The sequence below is a fragment of the Amborella trichopoda genome, chromosome 12 (genome assembly GCF_054954075.1).
Source record: "Amborella trichopoda isolate Santa Cruz 75 chromosome 12, AtrichopodaSantaCruz75HAP2 v2.0, whole genome shotgun sequence".
Lineage (NCBI taxonomy): Eukaryota > Viridiplantae > Streptophyta > Magnoliopsida > Amborellales > Amborellaceae > Amborella > Amborella trichopoda.
In genome coordinates, this window is record NC_142347.1 from 14806321 (window position 1) to 14834314 (window position 27994).

The 27994-nt window shown below is 36.2% G+C and overlaps 1 protein-coding gene across 17 annotated transcripts; it reads left to right on the forward strand.

The window, feature by feature from the left end:
• Positions 1-4076: 4076 nt before the first annotated feature.
• LOC148779457 (uncharacterized) lies at positions 4077-27822 on the forward strand. 17 transcript variants are annotated; one of them, XR_016046216.1, is made up of 8 exons: positions 4077-4189; positions 4375-4537; positions 14687-14813; positions 14991-15090; positions 15229-15264; positions 23172-23389; positions 25413-25650; positions 26074-27707. XR_016046216.1 is itself a non-coding variant. In XM_088854249.1 (7 exons), the coding sequence occupies exons 2-6, from the start codon at positions 14765-14767 to the stop codon at positions 24974-24976; spliced, it is 408 nt and encodes a 135-aa protein (XP_088710375.1). In that variant the 5' UTR covers positions 8408-11421; positions 14687-14764; the 3' UTR covers positions 24977-25023; positions 25413-25731. The 17 variants fall into 17 exon arrangements, 2 of the variants coding, with proteins under 2 accessions (XP_088710375.1, XP_088710374.1); XR_016046225.1 differs by having other exon boundaries at positions 15010-15090; XR_016046218.1 differs by lacking the exons at positions 4077-4189; positions 4375-4537 and adding an exon at positions 8408-11421 and having other exon boundaries at positions 26074-27186; positions 27284-27822.
• Positions 27823-27994: the final 172 nt, after the last annotated feature.

The window sequence follows — 27994 nt, forward strand, 5'->3', positions numbered from 1 at the left end:
TTTTCTCTCTCTCACCTATCATTCTCTTTGAAGCTGTGAAGCCTAACTTCTATGAAGCTCTATTAGATTATTATGAAGCGTTACCTTCGTATTTGAGAACTTCCAAATAGGTTTTAAAACAAGTATTCAAAGACTTCCTGATATGAATAATTTTAGCATCCAATGAACTAGACCGTTCAGGTTCCAAGAGTCCTTACCTTTGAGTTACCAACCACCAACTAAGAGTGAGAAGCAACTTTCATCATACAATCATCTAGAGAGAGAGTGTTGCCTTCAGTCATGTGGACAAGAAACTTTTTCAAAAAGAAAATAGCCGGATGAGCCACATAAAGTGCATTTACTGCATATAACGAACTATTGGGCTAATTGGGAAAGGAAAATTGTTTCATAACTCGCCAGTTGACTTACAAACATACATCCATCCATCCTGAAGTTGGACGTTATCTAAAGTGTATCGCCCATAATAAGATGCAGGTGGTGCATAAAAAAATATTAAAAAATTATATTTTCAATTTTAAGAATTTATTTTTCTTTTTATATTTGTGATCATTTTGGCCTAGATGATGAATCTATAAAAAAAAAATTAAAAAATATCTAAAATGAATTTTACTAGGGGTACATATGTACATATGAGTCGGCCGACTGATAGAAAAGCCCATCCATTTAGAAATTTCCAAATACTCGACAACCTTTTTTTTATTTTCCAATTTGTTAGGCCGGATTGTTGATCTTGACTACCGATCAGCTATACAAACTGATTTTTCATAGAAACGATCAAGGTCAACAAACTGTGTTTTTAAGCCTTGCATCCGACCAGTGTTTGAAAAGTCGCCGAGTAGAATCAAAGTTGCCCGGTTCGACACGGGAATGTCGAATCGGGAATCGGCATCCCCGTGCCAGTTCCAGAAAAACATGGAGAACTGCCCGTGTCTAGAGAGAACTGGGCGCAGTTCGTAGCGATAACTTGCAAACTGATTTTTCATATAAACGATCAAGGTCACCAAATTGTGTTTTTAAGCCTTGACCAGGTCACCAAATTGTGTTTTTAAGCCTTGCATTTGACCAGGGGGTGAAAACTGTGTTTTTAAGCATTTGCATCTGGCCAGTGTTTGCCCTTGCATTTGACCAGGTCACCAAACTGTGTTTTTAATGCAAGCCTTGCATTTGACCAAGGGGTAAAAACTGTGTTTTTAAGCGTTTGCATCTGACCACTGTTTGACCTTGCATTTGACTAGGTCACCAAACTGTGTTTTTAGGCCTTGCATTTGACCAGGGGGTGAAAACTGTATTTTTAAGCGTTTGCATTTGACCAGTGTTTGACCAGGAGGTAAAAACCATGTTTTTAAGCGTTTGCATCTGACAAAGTGTTTGAAAAGTCACCATTTGACCAGGGGGTGAAAATTGTATCACCATTTGACCAGGGGGTGAAAACTGTGATTTTAAGCTTTTGCATCTGACCAGTGTTTGAAAAGTCACCCTTTGGCCAAGTGTTTGATACCATTTGACCAAGTGTTTGAAAGGTGAAAACTATGTTTTTAAGCGTTTGCATCTGACCAATGTTTGAAAAGTCACCATTCGACCAAGTGTTTGAAAAGTCACCATTTGACCAAGGGGTGAAAACTGTGTCAGCATTTGACCAGGGGATGAAAATTGTGTGTTTTAAGCATTTGCATCTGACCAGTGTTTGAAAAGTCAACCCCGTCGTGTTGATTCGTAGCGATTATCACCCTGATCTAATTGTGGTTTTAAGCATTTGCATCTGACCAATGTTTGAAAAGTCACCACCCTGATCAAACTGTGTTTTTAAGCGTTTGCATCTGATCAGTGTTTGAAAAGTCACCACCCCGGTCAAACTAGTCACCACCCCGGTCAAACTGTGTTTTTAAGTATTTGCATCTGACCAGTGTTTGAAAAGTCACCATTTGACCCGGAGGGGGGGGGTCAAACTAGTCACCACCCCGGTCAAACTGTGTTTTTAAGTATTTGCATCTGACCAGTGTTTGAAAAGTCACCATTTGACCCGGAGGGGGGGGGGGTTAAAACTGTGTTTTTAAGCGTTTGCATCTGACCAGTGTCTGAAAAGTCACCCACATCGTGTTTGAAAAGTCACACCCGTCGTGCCGGTTCGTAGCGATTATCGCTACAGTGACTCAAGTCAATAATCGCTACAGTGACTCAACGATTTCAACTGTTAGGTTTGGTGCCAGTGTTTGAAAAGTCACCCTCGTCGTGCGGGGTTCGTAGCGATTACCGCTACAAGTCACCCCCATCGTGGGGATTATCGCTATAGTGACTTGACAATTTCAACTGATAGGTTTGATGCTAGTGTTTGAAAAGTCACCCTCACTACAGTGACTCGACAATTTCAACTGTTAGGTTTGATGCCAGTGTTTGAAAAGTCACCCTTACTACAATGACTCAACAATTTCAACTGTTACGTTTGATGCCACGCGTCAGGAGCACGACGATTATGCACATGGTATTGCCCCGCCAGAAGAGATGCACATGGTTTTGCCCGGCCAAAAGAACTTACAGGATACAAACATAGGTTAAATCTTCGATGTGGGATAGTTACCACATGTACAAAAAATGGTTATAAGGCTTATATGGCCAATAAAAGCACATTACTATTACCTAGTGCAATTGGTTATGACTCTCGAAATCTCCTTCGATGTCTCGGATTTGAGCCCCTTGGGCACCATCTTTTGTCCTCTAGAAACAAAATAAAGTAAAATAAAATAATCTTTCTTTGTCCTCTAGAGTTAAAATAAAATAAAAGGAAAAAAAAATAAAAAGTTTTTTTTTAAAAAAAACTCTTTTTATCTTTTTTTGTCCTCTAGAAACAAAATAAAGTAAAATAAAATAAATTAAAAGGAAAAATAAAAATAAAAGGTTTTTTTAATAAAAAAAACTCCTTTTTTGTCTTGTACAAAAAACAAAAGAAAGTTAAAGGAAAAAAATAAAAAAAAATAAAAAATAGTAAAATAAAATAAACTCATTTTTTTGAAACAAGACTCTATCCTCTAGAAACAAAATAAAGTAAAAGGAAAAAAATAAAACATAAAAGCTTTTTTTAAAAAAATCTCCTTTTTTATCCTCTACATAAAACAAAATAAAGTAATAGAAAAAATAAAAAATAAAAGGTTTTAAAAAATGAAAATATATAAAAAAAGAAAACAAAGTAAAAGGGAAAAATACAAAAATAAAAGGTTTTTTAAAAAAAATGTAATACAATATATATTTTTTATTTTCTTGTCAAAAAAACAAAGTGCAGTATAATAAGAATTAAAAGGTAATATAATCTTGTCAAAAAATAAAATAGAAAATGTAGCACACATATTCTTATTTTTTTTGATTTGTTATTATTTATAGAATAAAATAATAATAAAATATAAACCAACAATTTCAATTTCAGTATATAATATCATAATTAATTAGGTTGTAATAATTTGGGGCTTTTTTAGTAGATTAGAGTTTTCTGCCAATTTGAGATTTTAGTGGCCATTTTTCATCAATTTAATTCGCTATTTATTGTAATCCATGTATGATTATATATATATTTAATGATAATTCTATGATTTTTCTTTTATATGATGTAAATTTAATGGTTAACGTAAGTTTATATAGGGAAATAACATCTCAATATTCATAAATTGATGAAAAAAATGAAATAACATCTCAATATTCGTAAATTGATGGAAAAAATAGAAGTTAATAATGCAATATCCTATTTTTTACTGAATTTTTAAAAAGCAACAATTATAATAAAATTTAATATTTTTTTTGGATTTTTTTAAAGCTTAATTCGATGGATTCAGTCAATTTCCGATCCGAATCGTCAATTTATTAATCCAGATGAGTTTTTGGAGTGCCCGATTAAAAGAAACCGATCCGTTTTTTAAACCAATGAACCGGTGGGTTTGGTCCGGCCCGCCGGTATGAGCCACATCAAGTGCATTTCTAAGTTCTAATCTATTACAAACCGTTGGGGTAATTTAGTCATTTCCAAATGCTCTAACATTCTAGAAGCCACCCCTTGTTTTGGAGATATTCTATGCCCGTTCTCAGCATTATCTGCTCTCTAGGTCTCACTCTCTAAACAGGTTTACCTGGAGCTCTCATTTTAGTCCTAAAATCCGTAGTTCTGCAATCTTTCTCTACAATACCTATGTGGGTTTCTTCTGCAACTGTGAGTTCTCTCTTTTTACTTCTCCAACTAACAATTTCAGTGTTTCCTTTTGCTCTTGCTGGAGTTGCAGTTTCTCTCTCTAACTGCTTGAGTGTTGCTTTATTAACCTAGCAATTTTTTATTAAAAGGATTGGAACTCTATGTTTATTTTCAGGTTGCTTATTGGTTCTGGGTTTTCTGTGCAGAGATTTATATCTTCTATTCAGCTTGCCGGTTCCTCTGTTTCAAGCAGAGGCCTTTCGACTAAGACCCTCTCTTGTTAGGGTTTCTTCTGTTAAGCCGTTGAGCCGAGTCTCCAGGAGTTTCAGAGGCATTGTGGTCAAGGCAGCCACGGTTGTGGCCCCAAAGGTTGCTTCTCACCTCCATTTTTCCTTTTTATGTATAAGGATCCAAGGCTTTGTGTTTTAGGGTTTAGGATTTATCAATTTAAAAACCATTTTTGGCTTCCTCCAGCCTCCCCCATCTTTCAATTTGTTTTTCTTTACTTAAAGTTGATTTCCTTAACACTAGCACTCTGGTTATTTTTAATATTTAGTCCTGTACTTTTTAACATTCACTAGTTGATTAATGAATTGGATTGATTTATGTGTAGCTTGATATCAGACTGATTTGTTTGTGATCGTTTGTTTGATTTAGATGGATTGGGAATTTTTTGTAATTTTTTTCTTTTTTGTTCTCATTTCATGGAGTAATCTGGTTCTAGCTCGGTTCCTAAAGTTTCTAACATCTAAAAAATAAAAATTATGATGAAAATATGCTATTCTTTTCTAGGGAGAAGATGAATTATTTGGCTATAGTGCTGAATGGATGGCCGAAACTTGCAATTTTGGGGCGCTCCCTTCTTCTATGTTTCCACTCTATTAACAGTTGTAATTCTACATGCCTACCCTTATAAACAAATGTTCTCTTGGAAATTTTGATCTTTTAACTACAAATATTAAGAATGTTATAATTATTTGAGAAATAACTAGAAAAAGGAATGAAACTCTATTGTGAGATATGCATATTCATACTTCTCTAGATTGGTATAAATGCAACCAGTGCCGAAGTGTTTGAGGTTCTGAGTCAGCACAGGCTACATTATGCACTATTGGATATAGTTTTCCTTTAATTATAAGGAAAAGGAAATATGGGTAATGTTACTGACAACATTATATGGATGAATTGAGGACTTTGTTTATGTGTGCTGTTTGGGTTCTGGTGTCCTCTGTGACAACTATGCAGATGTGCACTAGAAATGATTGTGTATTAAGTTATGATCTTAGAGTTTTGTTGTATTCACTGCTATTGGATCGATGATTGCAAGTGATGGCAGGCTATTCAATGATCATTGTTGTTTAGAATGTTGACTTGTTTAATATTTGTTGCCAGCGTATATTCACTGTGCAAGATACTGTTTGAACTTTGAAGCAATTCTTGTCGATTTAAACTCTATTGAATCTAGATATCAAGTGACATTCAAGTTCTAGATTTGTATCAGAATTGTAATAGGATCAGTGCGAAGTTTGAACATTATTTTGGAAATTTGGTTCAATAAAATGCAGTGTTATATCATTTGAGGTTAAATGCATGCATTTTAGTCTTTGGATGTTATATTGTCAAATTTTTCTTTAGATTATTTGATTTGGACGAAACAAGATATTTAGAAAAACAAAAAAGTAAATGATAAAATCAACATTATGATTAGAAATGATTAATATGAAATGGGAGTGTATTGAGAGGGTGCCATCCAATACATCTATAATATGCATGTACTGGGTTATGGCAATATTTTATGTAAACTATTGCTGGTTATAGCTTATGTAAGTAAGAGATTTACATATGCTGGTCTTTAAATGGCATTAAGAGGATTATCATAGCTAGTTATGTCCTTGAGTTGGACGCAATATCTTCCTTAGCTGTTTCCTAAAAAGAAAAATCAAATGTCTCTCATAGGGTGTGATGTGGCAGATAGATGGTGCCTAGAGGGTTGTATGTTATTCATTAAATTATTGTCCCTTGTCCAATGATGAAACATGGCAAAAAGCACTTCTCATATGAAAGGTTTTAGTTGGATGGGAAGACATGCAATTACATTTGTAAGGGGCTTGCCAAATGGCATGCCATTTGTATAAAGTTGCTTTATGCATGCGGAAATCAATGGAGAGCTGTGAGTGTGGGATGCCCCACTTAACTATCTTGGCCCTTGGTTTGATCATTTTATGGTGGATGCATTGCTTTCAACTTACGGGTTTTGAGATCATAATTAAACCTTGGGTAAAATTTGAATTCTGATTTGAATTACGGTTTCTTTAAGGGGATAATGATGCTTTAATCTCAATCTTCCATATCATAGCCAATTGATGAGTTGAATGGCCAAGATCTTGACCGTTCTTACCCCTTGGATGCCTTTAATCAAGGGTCCATGTTTAATCACTAAGGAACCTTCAAAACACTAGCCTCTATATACTATTTTTCTCCCACTTTTTTATAACATACTTGGAATTTTAAAAAGAGCGAGACCCGCCAAAAGTGGCACGCCATCCTCCTTTTCTTTACCTTGTGGTCAAAAGCCTTCCTAGAGAGAAGAGAGAGATTCTTTTGAGTAGTCTATTGATACACACCATTGCTTGAGGCTTATGCATGGTAGTCATGCATTGAAGTTTCAACTCCATCCAAGTTTCATGTTCTTGTTGTAACTTAATCTCAAGAGCAAGGTAATTTGCTCGTCTTGAACTCAACTAGTTGGTTTAGCTCATGCATTTATGCCTACCTTGTTTCCCCGCATGCTTTAGTTACGATACTCTATTTTGGCATAAATTAACCTAAGTTTCATTGAGAAATTTCTATCCTACATTTTCGGATGTTTCTTTAGAGTATCATCAATCTAAAGTGGGTTTTATCACATTACGAACCTTAAATTTTCAAGCATTCATTATACCAAAATTTTCCCATAGGTGTGCTTGAGCATTGTACCACATCTCTCACTTCAAGCCTAGGCATGCCACATAGATACTCTCACTCTTCTCCGTTGCAGCCCCTCATTTTGAGCATCGTAAATCTGAGTTTTATTGAGTGTGGTTTTATGCTCCATAGTGTTTTTACTTCCCTTTGATTGATTAAATTTAGACCCACGATCTTGCACTATTAGTAGTCGGCATACACAAGGGTGTAAGTAATAGTCGGTGGTAAACTCAATGTGTTGAGCCCTTTTAATGGCTTCCATGATATTAGTTAAAGTGCACACATTTGGTTCATGTTTTTATAAGAGGAGATTTAGTGTTTGCATTTTGTAATTTCACATTTGTATTATTCAAGTGTATGTCTCATGAAGCTTATGTTTATTTTGCTGTAATTTTATGCCATAATGATATAATTTGATATTAGACTCAATCTTCAAGTGTTTAGTAGAGTGGAATTGTCTAAGGACCAACTTCATGTAATTTGTAGTGATTCTATGTGAGGAAATGAGTGATTTGTATGCACATAAGGTGTGCTGTAAATTGTGTAATTGAGTTGTACTTTGGCATTGTATTATTGATTTTTTTTGTTTTGTACACCTTGAACTTGTCCTCTATACTATCTATCAATTGGACAACAATATAAAGATGAACTTCTACTTTGCTCTCAATTTAAGACCCAACTTCAATGTGGCTATTTACGAGCGGAACAATGTCTTTTAGTGGGCATGGCTCCCGTCCTTTGAGAGTGCTTTGCAAGAGCAAACTCTTGAACGAGGGTTCTGACAAGACTTAGCAAACCCACCATCTAATTCTAATTGCTTTGACACTGCAAAGCAAAGCCCTCTAGAGTGCAATGCTTTGATGTGTGCGTAGCTTCTAAAGTGCAATGAGCAAGCCACCTAGTGGAGCGAGTTTAAAAGAGCTCATATGGCCGGTTCACCACCGATGATTGTTTACACTCCTTGTGTACGCCTACTATCGATAGCAGAAGATCGTGGGTCCAAATTTAATCAATTAAAGGGAAGCAACATATTGTGGAGCTTAAAATACATACAACATATTTATATGATGGTGCTCAAATGTGAGGGGCTGAAGTGAAAAAGGATGGGATTAAGTATGTGGAACGCCTTGGAATAAAAAGAGAGATGAAATCTAATATCCAAACATGCTCATGAGATAATTTTGATATAATGGAAGATTGGAAATTTGAAGCTTTAAAGTGGTGGGAAACATTTCAGCTTGTTTTTTGAAAATGTGATGTAGGAGAACTTGAAGAAACAAAGAAAAATCAGCAAGAAGCATACAATTTTGGAGAAACCCCAGGGTTTACTCCCACTTAGCGTTCAATACGTAGGCTTCTTTTGCAAGACAAAGTCTTTCTTTTATTAAAGAGGAATATATGAATGACTCTCCAGCCCATCGATGCCCTTATTTATATTGAAAAATTATTGTTTGGACAATATTTGTCCATACAATTTAACTTTTGACCAAAAGGTCCTAACTTAAATATAACTTGAAACTAAACTCCCTAACTTTAATTAAAATATCTAAAAATTCCCTAACTGTTCAAGCAATGAAATAAATAAATAAAAATATTTGAAATAGCCTCAAATAGCTAAAAAGAAACACCAAAACTATTTATTGCTCTTCTTATTCTTCTTGGAAGCTCTCCTAGGGTTTTCATCTTCTAAATATGAGTGAAAATTAGGAAGAATCTGTCGCTCCCATAGAAGATACTCATGGCTACTTGTGCTCCGATCTCCATCAAAATGTTACTTGTATATTAATTAAAAGAAGTACAAAGAAAGTGAAGGGGTCATTTTTTTTTTTTGGGGGGGGAGGGGAAGAGAAATCCAAGCTTTAGACACAATTGAGGGAGGGCATTGGTTGGGGCTTGGGGTGTGAGTGAGAGATGAGTAGAAGGAGGCCACCAAGAAGTTTTCCTAGGGATTGGGGGTCCAATTGAGGCTGTCCTATCCCTGAAGAGGTAGAAATAAGAAGTCTAGAGCGTTGGAAAGGGTTGAGAAATCTTGAAATTCCGCTTCAGAAAGAGGACTTCTCAAGATGGGGCTCCACACCCTCCTGTTGCCCACCAACTGAAAGTAGAATGGAGTTCCTTAAGGGGAGGGCATTGGTTGGGGCTTGAGGTGTGAGTGAGAGATGAGTAGAAGGAGGTCACCGTGAAGTTTCCTAGGGATTGGGGGTCCAAATGAGGCTGTCCTGTGCCTGAAGAAGTAGGAATAAGGAGTCTAGAGCGTTGTGAAGGGTTGAGAAATCTTGAAATTCCACTTCAGAAAGAGGACTTCTCAAGATGGGGCTCCACACCCTCCTGTTGCCCACCAACTGACAGTAGAATAGAGTTCCTTAAGGGAAGCATCTTCAAGCTAAGGGTCAATCCAGAACAGAGTTTTGTCACCACGCATGGGCGTATATCTGATCTCAGATTGAAAATGGGGGTAAAAATGCGTGATAGATTTTCTGATTCCAGCAGAGTTACTGTGGACACGCCTTGACGGGACCCATGAGGGGTCACTACTGCAATATTTACGCTTTATCACCTCCTGCCATAAGTGATTACTTCGAGTGGCTAACCACCACCACCATTTCCCAAGTAAGGCAAGGTTGTTGTCTTTGAGGTTACGTATGCCCAGCTCCCCCCAAGAGACTTTGGTTTGCACACGTTAGCCCATGAAATGAGATGAATTTTCCTATCCGCATTGCTTGACCACAAAAAATTTCGTCATGAGCTCCAAGTGGTGAGCCATCGATGCTGGCATATGGAATAACGATATCTGAAAGAGAAAATAAGGACACGTGACGGGGAAGAGATTTATTAGGAAATAGAAAATAAGGACCCGTGACACAAAAATAAGGAGGGCGTTGCTATCGCTTAATATATAATAGATAGATATGTGAACTCTGCTCTTAGCGGCTGTCACATCTATATAGTTGGCTAGGGTGGTTTGAGTTACAATGTCACAAGTTAGCTTTCGATCGTCAAATCTTGATCTGATGGCTCATAGTATTATTATTTTTATTCTATAAATAATTTATAACAAAATTTGGGACATGTATATATCTGATAGGGGTGCACATGATACAAATAGTAAAACAATATTTCCTTTTGATAAGGAGGTCACAATCATTGTTAGATTGTGACACTTTCATCTATTGGACACTTTCATCTATTGGACACTTTCATCTATTGGACACAAAACAAAATTTCTATAAAATTGTGACACTTTCATCTATTGGATTTCACTTTGAATGGTTAAAAATAATGGTGGCCATCTTGTACAAAAAAATAAATAATCTCATAGTACTATCCCATAAATAAATTTATGATATTTTAAAAATCTTAGCAATATTTTGAAAACATCGGATTGTACTTTTTTTTCCCCTTCAATTCGATGCTGTTAGTAAGCCTATTTGATTGCTGAAATAAATTAAACTTTTCAATAAAATATGAGGCATGTGCCTTAGTAACACAAAGCACCGTTTTGAGTTTTTCAACGATGTGCCTCTAAGAAAGAGTGCTTAATTAATGATATTTTCGCACCATTTTAGAGAGATAATTGTACGCAAGGGAAAAAAAGAAAAATAATGCAAAAAATTAAAAATCAAGCAGTATTTTTGCATGACATTGTGATGAGCAATCCCACCCGTCCATTCTCTTTATATATATGGAGGCCCTAGACCCTCAAACAGAGAAACGCTAACCGCTTTCGCCTCACTGTAATTTCCATCTTCTTTGGAGCCTTCCTTCCCTCTGTTCTCTCTCACCCTCTGCGAGCAAGAGGAACCAGTGCGAGCAAGAGCAGCAACCTCTCAATAACCAGTGCGAGCAAGAGCAGCAACCTCTCAATAACTCTCAATCATCAGTGAGCTCTCAATCATCGGTGAGTCCCTCTGTTCTCTCTCACCCTCTGCGAGCAAGAGGAACCAGTGCGAGCAAGAGCAGCAACCTCTCAATCATCAGTGAGCTCTCAATCATCAGTGAGTCCCTCTGTTCTCTCTCACCCTCTGCGAGCAAGAGGAACCAGTGAGCTCTCAATCATCGATCATCAGTGAGTCCCTCTGTTCTCTCTCACCCTCTGCGAGCAAGAGGAACCAGTGCGAGCAAGAGCAGCAACCTCTTCCCTCTGTTCTCTCTCACCCTCTGCGAGCAAGAGGAACCAGTGAGCTCTCAATCATCAATCATCAGTGAGTCCCTCTGTTCTCTCTCACCCTTTGCGAGCAAGAGTAACCAGTGCGAGCAAGAGCAGCAACCTAGCAACCTCTCAATCATCAGTGAGTTGTATGCGGATTTTCCATTTGTTTCTGTTTTTTCTTAGTAATTTAGGTTTTCGGTTCCTTTCAGGGTTTTGTTAGGAATCCCTGTAAAAAAGATTTAAGGCTTTCCTTATTTTTCTCTGTTGTAAAAAAATTTGGGGCTTTCCTAATATTTCTGTGTTGTTAATCTCCTGGATTTCTTGTACCATTTCTGTTCATACAGAAGTGAACAAGATACTTTGATTTATTTCATTGATTCATGATATTTGATGCCCCAAATGCATGTAAAAAATCTGCAACTTTGATTCATATATTTATGTAGTGGTGATTCGAGTTTACTGATTCTAGAGAGCTACAATAGTTCTTTATTTTGTGGCTGTCATTTGACAGCCACGAAATTTGAGTTTACAGTATGGAACTTTTATATGTTGTTATTGTCCCTCGATAAAGATTTTTTTTTCCCCTATTGTGTTTTGGATTTCCTCTGTTTATGTAGTGGTTTTTGGTGATGTTCTGTACATAACAAAGCTGAGAATGTTCCTATATAATCTGATTTATTTCCTTGATTCATAGTGGAATGGATGAAAATTTTCTTCAAAATGGAATTGATGGTCCTCATTTCTTTAAAATGGAATGGATGAAAATTTTATTTCCCATTTTCTCTCCTCTGTACTTTTTCTTCCATTCTTTAACATTCGAGTACTTCTTTAACATTCCAGGAGGTTCCAATTTACAGTTCATAAACTTACTTCCAGTTATCAAATAAAGCCCTTATAATTTTTCTCTCTCTTTCTCTCTTCAAACACTAACCCCCATTTTTCTCTTTTACTCTCTAAAGCCTTAAACCTATCGATAATGTGCCCTCTCTCTTCAAGTCCTAGACTTTTCCAGGTTTGGTTTTTTTGTTTCTCTCTTTTTCCGCCTTCATTTTCTTCTTGTTAGGTTTATCAATTTGGTGGATAGGTGGACTTCATATTTACTGATATTTATCAACAAATATGATATTACTGATATTTATCTATAACTATGGTACCTATGGAATTTTCACCAGAAAAAATTGATATTTTCACTATATTTTTTGGCTTTATCGGAACATTACTGTGATGATAATATTATACAACAGGTTTTGTTACTTTTTGATACAGTAGTCTAGTTTTCCCTGCATTCTACTATTACTTATAGGGAAAAAGAAATGAATTTTCTGATATTCAGGAGTGTGAGAAATTGATTAATACTGGTATTTAATAGAACAATATGAATCTAATATTTATTAAAGCATAATTTTAATGAATTTACTAATATTTGTTATTAATATGGAAATCTATTGATATTTACTCTTATTTATTAGTAATAATCCTATTTATTAATAAGCATCAGTAAAAGTGATATTTTTAGTAATACAGCAACACAGTAAAACAATAAAATATTCTCTTGAAAATTTATATTTGTTTGGAACTATATTATTTACTAATGTATGAGTAAATCAGTAAAGTTGATACTTAGTAATATTGTTATTCATTGGTCTTTTAATAGTAAATTTGATGATATTATCCGTAAATTTTAGTATTTTTACTGAAATATTGTGAAATAGTCTACTTGGCCAACGTACTCGGCCCTTTGTAGAGCCGAGTTACTCGGGCGAGTCCAAATAACTTCTTGTATAGAGTTCGAGTTAAAAATATAAAAAATCAACACATAAATTAATGTATATATAATATATTCTTCGCATATATGCAGTGATTCAAAAAGCTGATGTCCTAGAGCCTAGGCGGTCCAGAAGGCCTGAGCGCATCGCCTAGGCCTAGGCGACCAATCTGGGCAGCAGTCCCTGGGCGGCTGCCTAGGTGGTACGGAACCTGCCAAGGTGGGCGCCCAACGCCCTGTTCAAGGCGGCCGCCCAGGGACGGAACCCGCCTAAGCGGGCGCCCTGCCCAGAGACGGAAATTTTTTTTTTCAAAGTTGACAAAAATTGATCAAACATCACCAATTGATATTAGATTTAATTTTTGATGTTTTATAGATCTATTGGGGGGTTTTTTAGAAGATTTTGAGTCCTTAGAAGCATCTTTGATTGGGCATCCTTTTTGGATTCGACTGGGCTGCCTAAGTTTTGGGCGCCTGCCTAGGTGTTGGGCGGCTGCCTAGGTGTTGGGCGGCTTGGACCCCTCAGGCCGCCTAGGACCCGCCTAGCGCTTTTTGAAACACTGCATATATGACATGAAGCCTTAAATGACGTGCTGGATAGGTTCGTCGCTCTTAAGGGTGCTTATATGTTATATGCCTTAGGTTTGACTCCTCATTTTCATCTCATGCCTTCTTTATGATAAAAAAGAAAGAAAGTAGTGTAACATAGATATATAACTAGCCTTCCACTTTTATTGATAAAATTATTGTTGATGTGTTGGGTGGCGCATGCGCTCTTAAATACTCTTTATAATAGGTCTTGGGTTCAAATTCTCTTCTCAAACCTTTTTTTTAATACTTGTTTTCTCTTAAAGAAAAAAAAAACTAAGGCATTGATAGTAGAGGGATCCGAACCCTCACCATAATGGGCAACAAGCATGCACACTACCCAGCACACTACTTGAGTGTTCTGTCTTCAAGTTGGCACATTATTATATGTAAACATTAAGATGTGTGTCTAGTGTGATTGAGTTACTCGTCCGAGTCTGAGTAGACCCTTCTGAGTCTCGAAACACTGTTGTGAAAAAAAGACTAATATTATTTGTGCTTATGCTAATTTTTTGCTAATATTTATCAAGAAATATCAATAAATTCACTGATAGTTTTTTATTGCCATTTGTTAGTAACATTACTCATAAATCGCTTATTATGAGATTTATGGATATGTAATTTATACAGTGGGAGGTGCTGATCAGTTCCCTTTGCCTTTCGTGTGTGTTTATGTAATACATATTTAGTTAATGCATAAAATTGGCTTGTGTTTGTTTGGATGTTTCAATGTTGCTTTTTGGTTTGGTTTGACTTCCTTTGAGATAATTTGCTTTGGATACAAGGAAGTCACAGTTATTATAAAAGTTGGATGTGAAATCGGGTTGTTGAGGATGTGTGGTTTGATTAGACACAAAGTTCTCAAGTATTGTTATACACTTCAATATATTGAGTTTTACATCCAATGAATAAAAATGATTGCGACCTCCTTGTACCTAAAGTGAGTATTCTTAGTATACAACATCATTACCTTATTATTAAACTTTGCTTTAGTTTACTCTTCTATTATTTTTGGTACTTATTATCTTTCCCTTTATTTATTTACTTGCAGTTGGACCATATTGTGGTTGAGTTGGACCATATTGTGGTTGGCAGCATAATAGTTGATAAAGACAAGTGTGATGGATGGATGGTGTTGGAGAGATGTGTGGCCATTCAAGACATGCAAGGATCCAGAGGTAGGTTTCCCTCACGTTCCAATGTTGTCCATCCATCAAATCAGTGGTGTTAGGCTGGTCTCTACTAAGGGTGGCAATGGCCCGGTTGGCCTGGCCCAGCCCAACACATACTTTTTTCATATTTATTTGTTATTATTAGTTTTTTACTTTGTTAGCTTTTAATTTTATCTTATGTAGCTCGGCCAAATTTGGCCAGGGCCAGCCCTCAGGGGAGTAATGCCGGGCTAGGGCCAGGGTTGACCCGACCTGCTGCCAGCCCTTGTCTCTACCTTGTTAGGTACATTTGGATCTACTTTATCATTCCTCTAAGACTAATATATGTTTTTTATATTATGAAATGGAACCTTAATATAAGGTTGTAGTATTTATAGTTCAAATTATATTTACTTGTATTAATTATATACTTGATTTGTAGGGTTTACACTACGGCATTAGCGGTATCGGAAAATAGGTATGTTGTAAATACTCTCAATCAGTACATATTTGACAATGTTTTTGTTAACATGAAAATATTATCTCGTCACTCAATTGTATAATATTATATTATAAAGATGTGTAAAATATAAACTTAATTCAGAAAAATATATATAGAACTCTAGAAAAATTGATTGGAAGATATGTGGATATAGAAAAATCAGTAGAGATTGATTGATTTAGGAGATATGAGAGTGACTCGCTTATGAAAAGTTTGTAATGATGCCAAATAGTTTTTACTAAGAAGGAGCAACTCTCAAATACCAAGAATAGACGTAGGGTCTTATATATGCTTTGAGAGGAAAGTGCTGGCATTGACAAATTTTTTAATAGTCTAAAGTAGATCAGTACATGTCTTTACTTTAAAATTCATTGGCACCTAATCTGATTTTTGATATTCTTTAGTATATAAAATTCACTGGCATTGACAAATTTTTTTTCTTTTTTGATAGGAGTTGACTTAGCTTAAAATTTAAAAGAAGTTACATGAAGTTACACTGTCAAAGTTGGGTCCACCACTCGTGGACTGCAGTTGTGTCATAGTCCCTGAGAGGAGGACCAGACAATACAAACTCAAACACACTGAAAAGCTGAAAAGGCTTATAGATATGCCCAGTTACAAAAGCGGAAAAGAAGAGAGCATGGTAGGGGCTTATGGAATTGGCCCTTTACAATAACTGTTACACAAGGGGAAGAAGGAAAGCACTCAGACCAACTGTATGTAGTTAGGTGTGTTGCCGGGGCAGCTTCTTTAGCGAGTGCGTCTACGGTCTCGTTTGCGGTCCTTCGGGTGTGCTTCCAAGTGACTTCCAGGTCCCTGTGTAAGTGATGAATCTCATAAAAAATATTGATCAGATACCAAGGTGGATGACTTAACCCAGAACCCCACTTGATAATATTTTTGGCATCTCCTTTGATTTGTAGTATTCTTCCCCAAGAATGCTTAAAGTTCTTGATTCCAAATAGTCGGGCTTTGGCTTCTGCTGTTTGCGAGTCCTGAATACCTATGTGTTTAGAATAGGTGAGAAGGACTTGTCCTTTGAAATTCCTATACACCCCCCCATACTCCTGCCGGACCAGGGTTTCCTAGGAGCTACCATCGAAATTGAGCTTTTCTTGATCCTCTGGAGGAGGGTTCCATCGAGGGGTACTTCGGCTCTGACGATGACTAAGATTAATAGGATTTTCTCAATCTTTGCATAAAGGAAGAGGCGGAAGTACCCACGAATAATTTGTGGTGGGAGGCCCAGAAAATAACTGAGGATGTTATTTTTTGGAATGTGGATTGGGCGTATTCATAATTCTTCGAAAGATCTTGGAATTTCTTTCCCCCCATATGTGCTAGAGGGTAGCTGCTACTGAAGCTTTCCACAACTTCCTAAAACTGTCCTCAAAGGACTGTGTTAACAGAGCCTGGGTTGAATGTGGGAGAGCCCGCGAGAGTCTAAATAACTGAATAGTTAGACTCCAAATAGAATATGCGAAGTCGCAATGTAATAACATGTGTTACTGTTTCCTCTTCATTAAAGCACATAATACATCTGTTAGGAAATTGGAATCCTTTTTTTTGAAGGTTGTCTAAGGTTAGTGGCTTCCCTTGAAGCGCTAACCATTGGAAAAGTTTAGTCTTTGGTGGGGCTATAGAATTTGACGCTCTATTTGATGGGCTGGCGAAGTCTGTCCCCTCTACCAAGACTCTGTAGAAAGAAGCAACTGTGAACCTTCTTGAGCGTGATGGGGACCAAATGATGGAATCCATCCTTGACTGTGGTAAGAAGACTCCATGCAATTCAGAACTTAAAGTTGCAAATTGAAGGAGTTCTTCCTCTGCCAAAGGCCTTCTAAGAGATGGGTTCCACGTTCTATTGTGGCCGGATAAAGTCATTTCATCATCTATCATTGAGTCTTTGTGGTTGGAGATGGCAAAAGAGTAGGGGGAATCTTTCTTTTAGTGGTGCAAAGCCTATCCACAAATCCTCCCAAAATCGCACTTTGTTCCCTCCTCTTTCATGAAAGCGGGTATTGGTTTTGAACCGAGGAAGGATAGAAATCAGGGTCTTCCAGATACCTGATCCTGTGGAGTAGGAGTCAGTCTCTGGCAGCCACATTCGTCAGTTATCATTCACCACTCATCATGAGAAAAAGTAGGGTTAGCTGCATTTGTATCATATGCATCGGAATCCAATCCATCATAATCGGAATTATCCCCCTTCTTGACATAATGGTCGTCCTCCTCTGTCTCTTCTGAATCTACCTCTGCTTCCTCCTTTTCCTCCACCCTCGTCCTCTGAGAAGAAGATCTAGTGGTCCTATGAGGGTCGGCTGAGGTACTTGAGGCCTCCATGACCATATCCCATGTTAATCCTTCATGTCCCTTGACTTGATCATCATCAACCTACCATTTTATAGCGTTGTCCATATTTTTTGATATGAGGGAGTTTTTGGTTTCTCTCTTGGCAAACTTGTCCCCTTCAAGTATCGATTGTACTTGACATAAACTAGATCATTGAGCCTCTTTGATTCAAGCATGTTCTTTTTCTTAGTATGAATCTAACAAAATCAAATGAAATTAATTAATATAAATAACTAAATACATAATAGTAATACATGACATAGACTATTAAAGTATTGATTTATTCATATTGTAATATAAATTATCATCTCAAAAGTACTCCAATTTCGCTCACAGCTGGATGAGGCAGTGGTTAGGCTTAAGATCCTAATGACCAACTTTTGTAAATTTGGAGTACTACACACATGTTGGCTCCAGCAATTGGCTGCAAAAATGCAAATTGATTTTGAATTACAAATTTACAATTGTTAATTATATATGAAATATTAAGAGTTAAGACATAGAATAGTAGAATTATCGATTATGGAAAACAAACTTCAAATGTCACTAAATGAAATTTGAACTTGAGGAACTTAAGAATATTGTTACCTGAATCAATTTTGGTCCTTTGCCTCGTCGCCATTGTTACCTGAATACGCACTCGTAACTTATCAACTCATCAGCGCATATAACATCCTGGATATCTGGATTAAGGACCTAATCTACACACTTATTAAATCTAGTCATAATTGTATCATTTGTGTGTATATCTCTATCAGCATAAAAAAAACTGGGTTAAAAAAATAACCAGCTGCATGTAATGGCCGATGTAGCTGCCTATCCCACTTCTCATCAATAATCTCCCAAATAGGCTGATTGCGGCACACATCATCATCTAAATTTTGGGCTCTCTCTTGCATCTATCCATAGCCTCATATATGTAGCCCATAGAAGCTTTGTCACCATCAACCATGCGAGGGACTTTGACAAGAGGAAAAAATACCTTAAGAGCGCCTTTCACCCCTTGCCAAAAATCTCTCAACTTCTTCCCAACCGGATATTTGGACCATCTCCATGCTCTCCAACTCATCTGAGGTGAACATCTGCCTCAACTGGACTCTCCTCAAATGTATGCTATCTAGGTATAAGTACCAGGTTGTAAATCTTGTGACCTCATGTCTCACAATCTCTTTCTTCTTTGTAAATTTATGTATCATGCTGAGGGTAACTGTGGCTGTAAATGGAATTCGTAACTGACTTTGCCTTCTTCACTTCACCTGAAATTATGCCCAAACCACCAAGAGCCTCAAGCATGAGGTCTATACAATGTGCTGCGCATGGTGTCCAAAAGATTCTAGACTAAGCTATGTGCAACAAATTAGCAGCAGCAACATTAAGAGCAGCATTATCTGTGACAACCTGTATAGCATGCTATTCCCCAACCTCCTTGACTCATTCTCCATAATTTGGAATATGTAATGGGCATCATGGCTATAATCAGAGGCATCAATATACCTAAAAAACAGTCCTTAAAGGACAATTCACAAGCAAATTCATCTGGTTTCTTCTCTTCCTGTCACTCCAAGTATCGGTCATAAGAGAGACTTCATATTGAGCCCAGGCATCCTTCTGAACATCAACAATCTCCTTTGTGATACTCACTTCTTTTTTACAAAAAGACTCTGAAAACCCATATGGGTTGGGGGTTTCATCCTAGGCCCAAATTGGCCAATTGCTTTTACCAAGGCATAGAAGCTGCTTAGACGAGCAGTATTGAAGGGAATCCTTGCCTCATAAAATCATCTAGTAATATATTGTGCAACTCTATCTTCTCTTCCTTCTTGAGTCTATTTTCAATAGTGGTTTGCTTCTTTGTTTTCTCTCTTGCAACCTTAAGGTCAGGCCGGGGCAAAAAAAATTCATAAACCCTCTAACCCTCGGCCTCTTAGGCCCCTCACTCCCAGAAGCAACTACAACTCCCTATCCCTTCCCCTTAACCTGGGATTGTTCTAGCTCCTGACACCCCTCCTCATCCTCATCACTATCATCATCATCATAATTGACCCGAACAGTAGACTTCATATCAGATATGGATGCCTGTCTCTATCTTTTTTCACATTTACATGACTCAAATTTTTTTTATCACCTCTTTAATAGCATTATGAGTTCTTTTACATAGGGCAACTTTCTCCTGATACTGGCAGGATGTTTCTTGAACCATTTATACCCCTTTTGTATTCTTTTCACAAAAATTGCATCTTATGCAATTTTTATCCAAAGGATCCAGGTTGTAGCCATATTTCCAACTTGGGTTACCACTTCGATTTGATCTCGAAGAAGACATCTCAAAATAATACAAGCAATCTATAAAATAAAAATTTTCACTAATTTTGATTGCTCGATGTTCAAGCTTCCATTTCTAAGATATTTTCTAAGGTTAAAATCTTTTAAAAAACCCTCTAATAGACTTATAAAACTTCTAAAACTAAATTTAATATCATTGGATGATGCTTTGTTCGATTTCTCGTAACTTTGAGAAACCCTTCGATCCTATGGGACTTAATTACAATTTCTTAAGAAACAAGTTAGATTTTACGGTTGTTTTCTATTGGATTAGAAAAAAGGTTGGAGCAAAGAAGAAGCATTTACTTTGGACCATGTAAAGAGATCTTTAGGGGTAGACTCTCTTGCAGACATTAAAAGAATATACTCTCTTGCTCTTTATAAGGACGTTATGGGTTTTTTAAAAAAAAATTATTTTTCATTAGGTTACTCTTCTTCTAATTCTTCTTATTATTTTATGATATACAATTGTTTTAATTACTTTTTTTGGAAAATATATTGCTTGTATTTTTTCGTACTCTTTTTTTAAGGGAACTCATTTGTAAAATTTTTGATGGATTTTTTGTTAAATCAAGATTCTTAATTTAATCTCACTATTAATGTACCTTTAAACTAAAATTCAACAATATTGAGTTAATGAATAAATAAATTAAAGGAAGAAGTTTTTTTGAAAAAAGAAAAAATACGGATTTATATTGTCTCTATTAAAAAAACGGGATTTTTTGAATATCTTTTGAAAAAATCGGAGTTTTAAATCGGAGATTTTTTTAAAAAATAGTAAACAAAGACTTCCTAACTATAATTCAGCTTGCAAATATTAGGTCATGTGACTTGTGGCCGAGATTTATAAACAAGAAGAGTGCAGCATGCAAGTAGTTATGTGATTGCAAGTGGTGGAGAGAGAAGTGTAATATTGAGAAACGGGGTTAAATTCGTAAAAAAATTGATAGCATTGTACAAAAGCACAGCTGTCGGAAAGGACGGAAGAGTTAAAGCGTTAGAAGTGTTTAAGAGTTAAAGTGTTTTGTGTAAAGGCGAACGAGGAAATTATAGTCTAAGTAGATAAACCCTTAAACCCAAAGAGAGAGAGAGAGAGAGAGAGAGAGAGAGAGAGAGAGAGAGAGAGAGAGAGAGGACTGACACGATGATTAAGGAAAGGTCAAATGGATATAAGGCTTGGCTAATGAGAGGGTGACACGTGGTTTGTTAAAGAAGGGTTACATGGATTTAAGGCTTGGCTAATGAATGGGCGACACCTTGTCTGTGAGGAATATAAGGAGAAAAAATGAAGAAAACAAGGAGAGAGAGAGAAAAGGGGAGAAGGATAGGGAGAAATGTCTTGCTTAATGTGATTGGGTGACTTGCACCTTTGGCTTTTTTTTTCTAGTGTTGTGTTGCCCCACCTGAAAAGCTCGCCGTTTTAGATAGACATCATTTTTGGTGCTGTGATTCTGCTTATGAGAAGCTAAGGTGGCAGCCAAGAGAGAGTGAGGACCATACCACGCTTGGTTTCTTTTCTGGTGCTATGTTGCCCCATCAGGACCACTCGCATTTTAGAGAGAGAAACACCGTTTTTTGGTGTTGTGATTCTGCTTATGAGAAGCTAAGGTGGCAGCCAAGAGAGTGTGAGATACCAAGGTATGCTCCTCACTCCCCCCTCTCTCTCCTAAAACTTGCTGGACTCATTGATAACTTTGAGTATCATATATAGTGGAGTACCAGTCTACGCCATGTGTTGAAACTTTGTATCTCTTCAACTTATACCAGTGTATTGCTTGTTCGGAAAATAAACTTGTAAACATTTTATATCATTACCATTATGTTCTAGTCTGTAATAATTTTTCAACTTTTTGTATATTTGATAGTTTCAATGAAGAACATTCTTGTCAGTCCTTAGAATCTTTGAGGCTGGCTCAGTAAGGTGGCTCTGCAACTGCCACTACCAAGTTATAAATCATTCATTTTTGCTGACAGTTGGCCTACTGTTGTAGTTATTTCTCGTCGCATCCTGGCTCAGTAACGTGGCTCTGCAGCTGCCACTACCAAGTTATAAATCATTCATTTTTGCTGATAGTTGGCCTACTGTTGTAGTTATTTCTCGTCGCATCCTGATGTCAATCGCAGGCAAACAAAAATACAAAAAATAAAATAAAAACTGGCAACAACAAAACTCGCCTCGCCATAAATCGGCTGAGTCCACAGCTGAGTCCATATACACATGTCCATGACTTTGGGCATCACTGCTTGTCTTGGTATGGATCATTTTTTCTGGACTTCGAAAAGTATAGCTAATCATGGCAAAAAATCACTTGCAACTACGGTTGTAGGCATCTTGACTTTTGCATCTGATCATTTTCTTTTGGAATTTGATTGGGCTTTCGTTATTTCTTCAAAATGGTTTCTTTCACTTTTGTAGCTAATCATTTTCTTTTGGATTTTGATGGGGCTTTCCTTATTTGTCCCAAATGGTTTCTTATATTTTGGACTACTTGCATGTCGTAAAATTTTTGCTACTTCTTTTCATTTCATTTTGATAATTGCAATCTTTTAATTATGTGATTTTATATGCTTTTTATTTCCATATTTTATTGATTAATTTTATGATGGCTCTGCATTCCTTCTCCTGGTGATGATTTTTATGGTCTTAACAATGCTTTCTTTAGTTCTCTGCATTAACTTTTCTTAACTTTGTGGCAGTTCTTATTACTCGGGCACTCTCTCGGATTGATGATGGTGAATATGTTCTTTTTGCAATATTGATTTTCTTTTAAGGAATGAAGAAACTGCCACTACCAATATTGTTGCTTGTGACGACCCAAAATTTTTGAAACGGAAAAATAATATTAATAGTGTTAACAGAAATAAATACAAAATAAATAAATAAAATAATGATTATATATTAGTAATGATAATAATAATAGTAATAATTTTATACCGTTAAGATATTGCTAATTTTATATTAACAATAAATAAAACGATATTATTGTTAATATACTTGAGTCAATTTTATTGGACCTTAGGTCCACCATCATAAAACTTTATGTTAATACAACCTTTTTGTTTTTAACGTGGCGGCTTTACATTCCTCTTATCTCGTTTGTAAAACACCTTGCATATGAGTGTTTCTATTTTATTCGAAACTCTTTGTCTCGAGCTGTTTACTGTTTATGTTTAGTAAAGAACATATTTCTTTCTCTCTCTACTCGTAGAGTTTACTATTTAGTAACGGGAAAAGGGGAAATGACGAAGGGGAAGAAGAGAAAGAAAGAGATTTCAAAGGATGCCTGCTTCCTCTGCAAAGATGGTGGGGTGCTCTTAGTTTGCGATTACTCGGCTTGTCTCAAAGGGAACCACACTAATTGTGTTCGAAAATCGTCGGATTTTTGGAGGGGAACAAACAGTGTCATTGTGGCTGGCATTTACTTAGGTAAGAGAAGTTTGAGTTTCCAATGTTTTGCTGCCCCTTCTTTGTATATGATGGCTGTTTGAACAAGGCAAACTTTGTGCCTATAAAAGAAAAAGAGGGTTTTGTGATTACTGTCTAAAGCTTGCTCTTATGATAGAAGAAATCTTAGATGCTGACTCATAGGGCAAAGTGGATTGCAATGACACAGAAAATTACGAGTATTTATTCAAGGATTATTGAGTTTTGTTGTCGTTGATCCAAATGCCTTACTGAATGGATTGTAGAATATAAAAATGAACGAAGAGAGGGATCATTAACCATGATAACATAGTAGTGGCTTGAAGAGTCATCTTTGAGAGAAGCACAACCATTAGAATGTTCAAGCTTGGGGTCTTCGAAGAATACTTTGAGTTCAATAAACGTTGATGTTGGTGGAAAATATTTATATGAGAATCTGCTTCAAGAGTTTGTGCAAACAAAGGGTCTGGATATGCCTATTTATTTTTGTGTTACAAAGATTGTAGACCATACCCCTCGTTTTAAGGCTACAGTCACAGTTGATGGCCATACATCTGATAGTTCCTTATCTATCAGCAGAATGTGTTAAAGTTTCATGTATACGAAGTGTAAAGAATAAGGTGACTCTGCACTCAAGATTGATGGCTTGGACATAGATTATGGGAATCAAGTTCTCTGTGAAGCTTGGGAATCTGAGTATCTATGCTTTAATCAAGCAAACACGAAATCGACAACTATAAGTTTTATGTGTAAGTGACATCATCTTTTTGAAAAATAGTCTGTTTTTAATAAATAGTGATATTTTCGTTCAGGATCTTTATTTTATAAGTTTTGTGTGTAAGTGACTTCATTGTCTTGAAAAATAATCCATTTTTTTATAGTAAAATTGTGATATTTTATCTATTGTTAGGTATTTTAAACCCTGTAACTTCTTAGAAATAAATTTAATTTTCCTGTCTATTGTTCAGAATTTTAAATATTGTAAATTATTAGAAGTAAATGTGATATTTCCGCGATAATTGAGTATAAGTGGACCTGCAGTGGTCGTTAGGACCTATCCGGTTATGTCGGTAGGGACTATTTGGACTCATCCGGAACGTCGGTGAGGTATGATCGGACCTGCAGGGATTGTTAGGACCTATCCGGTTATATCGGTAGGGAGTATTTGGATTCATCCGGGACGCCGGTGAGGTACGTTTGGACCTGTAGGGATTGTTTAGACCTACCGGTAGGGGTTATTTGGACTCATCCGGTACGCCGGTGAGGTATGTTTGGACCTGCAGGGATTGTTTGGACCCATCAGGACGCTGGTGGGGTATATAGGTGACCTACTTGGGTATTTTGTGAAATCCTTTGAATTATGCATCTCTGTTAAAATGTTTGTATGCATTTCAATTATTTGGATTATGTTTAATTGTGGATTTGTGAAAGTGCAATTGTTAACTATAACTGCTTTTGCTCGAAATTCTTCCTCAGGTTGTTTTTTTAACATGCATTCTTCAGAAAATGTTTATATCTTTCAACCATGATTATTTTTAGGACCATGATGATCACTTACTGAGTAGCCAAGGTAAATATTTTTCAGGGTAATTGCAGTCTCATAATTCGAATACAGCAGGACCATCTTTGAAGAATGTGTAGGCATGATTGACATTCCCCTTGTAACTTTTGATCAAAGGCACTGATGTAATGTTTGTTCTATCAAGATATGTTTATCTAGTCTTCATGTTGATATCGGTTGTGGGCAGAATTTGTACATATTAAAATTACACTATTTGATGCAATTCGAATATACTAGTAGAAATTTTAAATTTGTTATATATATAGATAGTATAAGAATAGTCTGTCGCACCTCAGGAATATTAGTAAACTTGGGGTGTGACATTGCTCATCTTACTAAAACATTATAGTAAAATTTCATTGTGGATAGTATAGTTAGGGAGCTAATCTTTAGAAGACAACCACATGAATTGATTAATTTATGGTTTTATCTTTTATTTTTTTGTTTTTTGTTTTTTTTTTGCAGGTATGTGATGAGAACATAGGGCACAATAGAGCACAAAACAATATTTCATTCTAAAAGCATAGTAAATGGAGAAGGAGAAGGGGATGATGACATCACTTGCACAGGAAACCTTGGTAAAAGCGATGTAGTACTTATGAGATCATGAGATGGAAGAATGTCAGAAAATCCAAGAATTAAAACGTTTTTGTATTTTTACAACGAACGGATATCAAACTCGAACACTAATTGGTTTAATGAGGTTAGATCTCATTAGAAATCGTGTCTTGTTTTCTTTTATTGTAATTCTTTGTAACGATATCAACATGAGTCTTGGCGAAGATAATACCACTGGTTCAAAGTATTACAGGTATAATACATATTTGGACATACTTTTTTTATATATTATTATTTTTTAAAATTTTTATGAAAATTACGGCTAGGGTATAATTCTACTTCTTTTCTATATTTTCCTGACCATTGAGAAGCTACTAAATGATGATCCAAAGTGTTTTTGCCTATTAGAGATCTTCTAGATATCATGAATAATCTTGAGATCAACAATAGGTATGTATAATATTTCTCTTTTTGTGTAGTGGAGCTGTTATGGTCCTTTCTATTTTTATTTAGCTTTTGATAAATAAAATATGGATCTAACATGTGTTTTTGCATACTTGTCTTTCAGGTCAAGCCTCTCGGATATATTAGATTATCCATTCTTTTGGGACACAAGTAAAGTGTGTATTTCCTTGTAGACGCCTTATCACATGATCCAAAGAATGGATTTGAGGTTGAATCAGATTATTTCAAATTTGAATAGCTTGGAATGCATTTGAGGTTGAATTCTCTCGGGACACAAGTAGAGTGTGTATTTCCTTGTAGACGTGTGATTTCCTTGTAGACATCTTATCACACGATCCAAGGAATGGATTTGAAAGAATGGATTTGAGGTTGAAGAATCTGATTATTTCAAATTTGAATCGCCGGGATTGGATAATCTGATTTTCAAATTTGAATAGCTTCGTGTGATTTCCTTATAGACATCTTATCACACGATCCATCTTATCACACGATCCAAGGAATGGATTTGAGGTTGAAGAATCTGATTATTTCAAATTTGAATCGCTTGGAATGAATTTGAGGTTGAAGAATCTGATTATTTCAAATTTGAATATCTTGGAATGGATTTGAGGTTGAAGAATCAGATTATTTCAAATTTGAATAGCTTGCGTCCTATTGTGATAAAAAGTGGTGCTGGTCGCAATGTATGTCTTACTTAAGGAAATTTGAATAGCTTGCATCCTATTTTGATAAAAAGTGGTGCGGGTCGAAAAATCTTACCTGAGGATGGATTTGAGGTTGAAGAATCAGATTATTTCAAATTTGAATAGCCTGCCTGCTATTGTGATAACGAAATGTCTTACCCGAGGATGGATTTGAGGTTGAAGAATCAGATTATTCTAAATTTGAATAGCTTGCCTGCTACTGTGATAACGAAATGTCTTACCTGAGGATGGATTTGAGGTTGAAGAATCAGATCTATTGTGATAACGAAATGTTTTACCCGAGGATGAATTTGAGGTTGAAGAATCAGATTATTTCAAATTTGAATAGCTTGCGTCCTATTGATAAAAAGTGGTGCTGGTCGAAACGTCTTACCCGAGGACTATGGAATATTATTATCAACAGGTTCACTTGGGAAAATGATACAATCGTAGTTTATTTCATTTTTTGCAATTCATTTGAAATATAGTGTGCCACTTCAATGAAAATAATGGTTAATAATGGTTTGTGCAAGGTATAATTCATTTGCTTCATTTCTATGAAAATGAAAAGTAGTTCCATGACATATCTTATGTTTCAAATGAATAGCTGACCTTAAATAATTGGGATAGGTCTTGGATGATGATGACATTCCAAATGAATGTTGCAGTCGCATATTGGTGATTTTGCCACTCTCCATGATTTCCAAAGTTGCCTGTGGCGATCCACAGGCTTGCCAAGTCCGAACTTGGCAAACAAAGGTTGCAAAGCTATTTTCAACCATGCACTGCGTAATCAAAGTCGCTTGGTATCACAATTTTCTCAGTGGCTGACAGTTTGGCCAAGGAGGGAGCTTCATCTACCTCATTTATTGTTGTCCCACATTTCCCTAGTTCCTTTCACTTCGTTTCCTTTTGCTGCATAGCATTTTTGGGCTCTTAAAGGTTTTTGTAAAGCTTAACCACTCTTGTGGTTGCATACCATTGTTGTCCTTGTTATATCAATATACAGTCAGCTTCATCAAAAAAAGAAAAGAAATGAAACTCTCTTGGTCAACTCTCTGGTTGGACTTGTAATGGAGGCAATCCTTTTGGACAGAATTTGAGAGAAGTCACATGCTCTGGTTCTTCAGTTACAAAACTATAACATATCTCTCCAATGTTTCTTGTCACATAAATTTCTCTCCATTGTTTTACAAGATTTTCTACTCTTTCTCCGTGGTAAGCTTGACTACAGTCATCTCTAATATATTTGCCTTTAATGCATTTTCTGAGCAGAAAATTATCAGGTCTTGGACTGTCTGGTTCATTGGGCTATTAGCTTACTAGTCTGACTTCTCTATG

Excerpts from the sequence above, each read along its gene's own strand:
- LOC148779457 (XM_088854248.1), top strand. The coding sequence starts at position 14,765 with ATGGTGTTGGAGAGATGTGTGGCCATTCAAGACATGCAAGGATCCAGA. Across the intron at positions 15,091-15,228 it reads CCTTGTCTCTACCTTGTTAG|GGTTTACACTACGGCATTAG; the intron begins GTACATTTGGAT and ends CTTGATTTGTAG. Across the intron at positions 15,265-23,171 it reads TTAGCGGTATCGGAAAATAG|AGTTTACTATTTAGTAACGG; the intron begins GTATGTTGTAAA and ends CTCTACTCGTAG.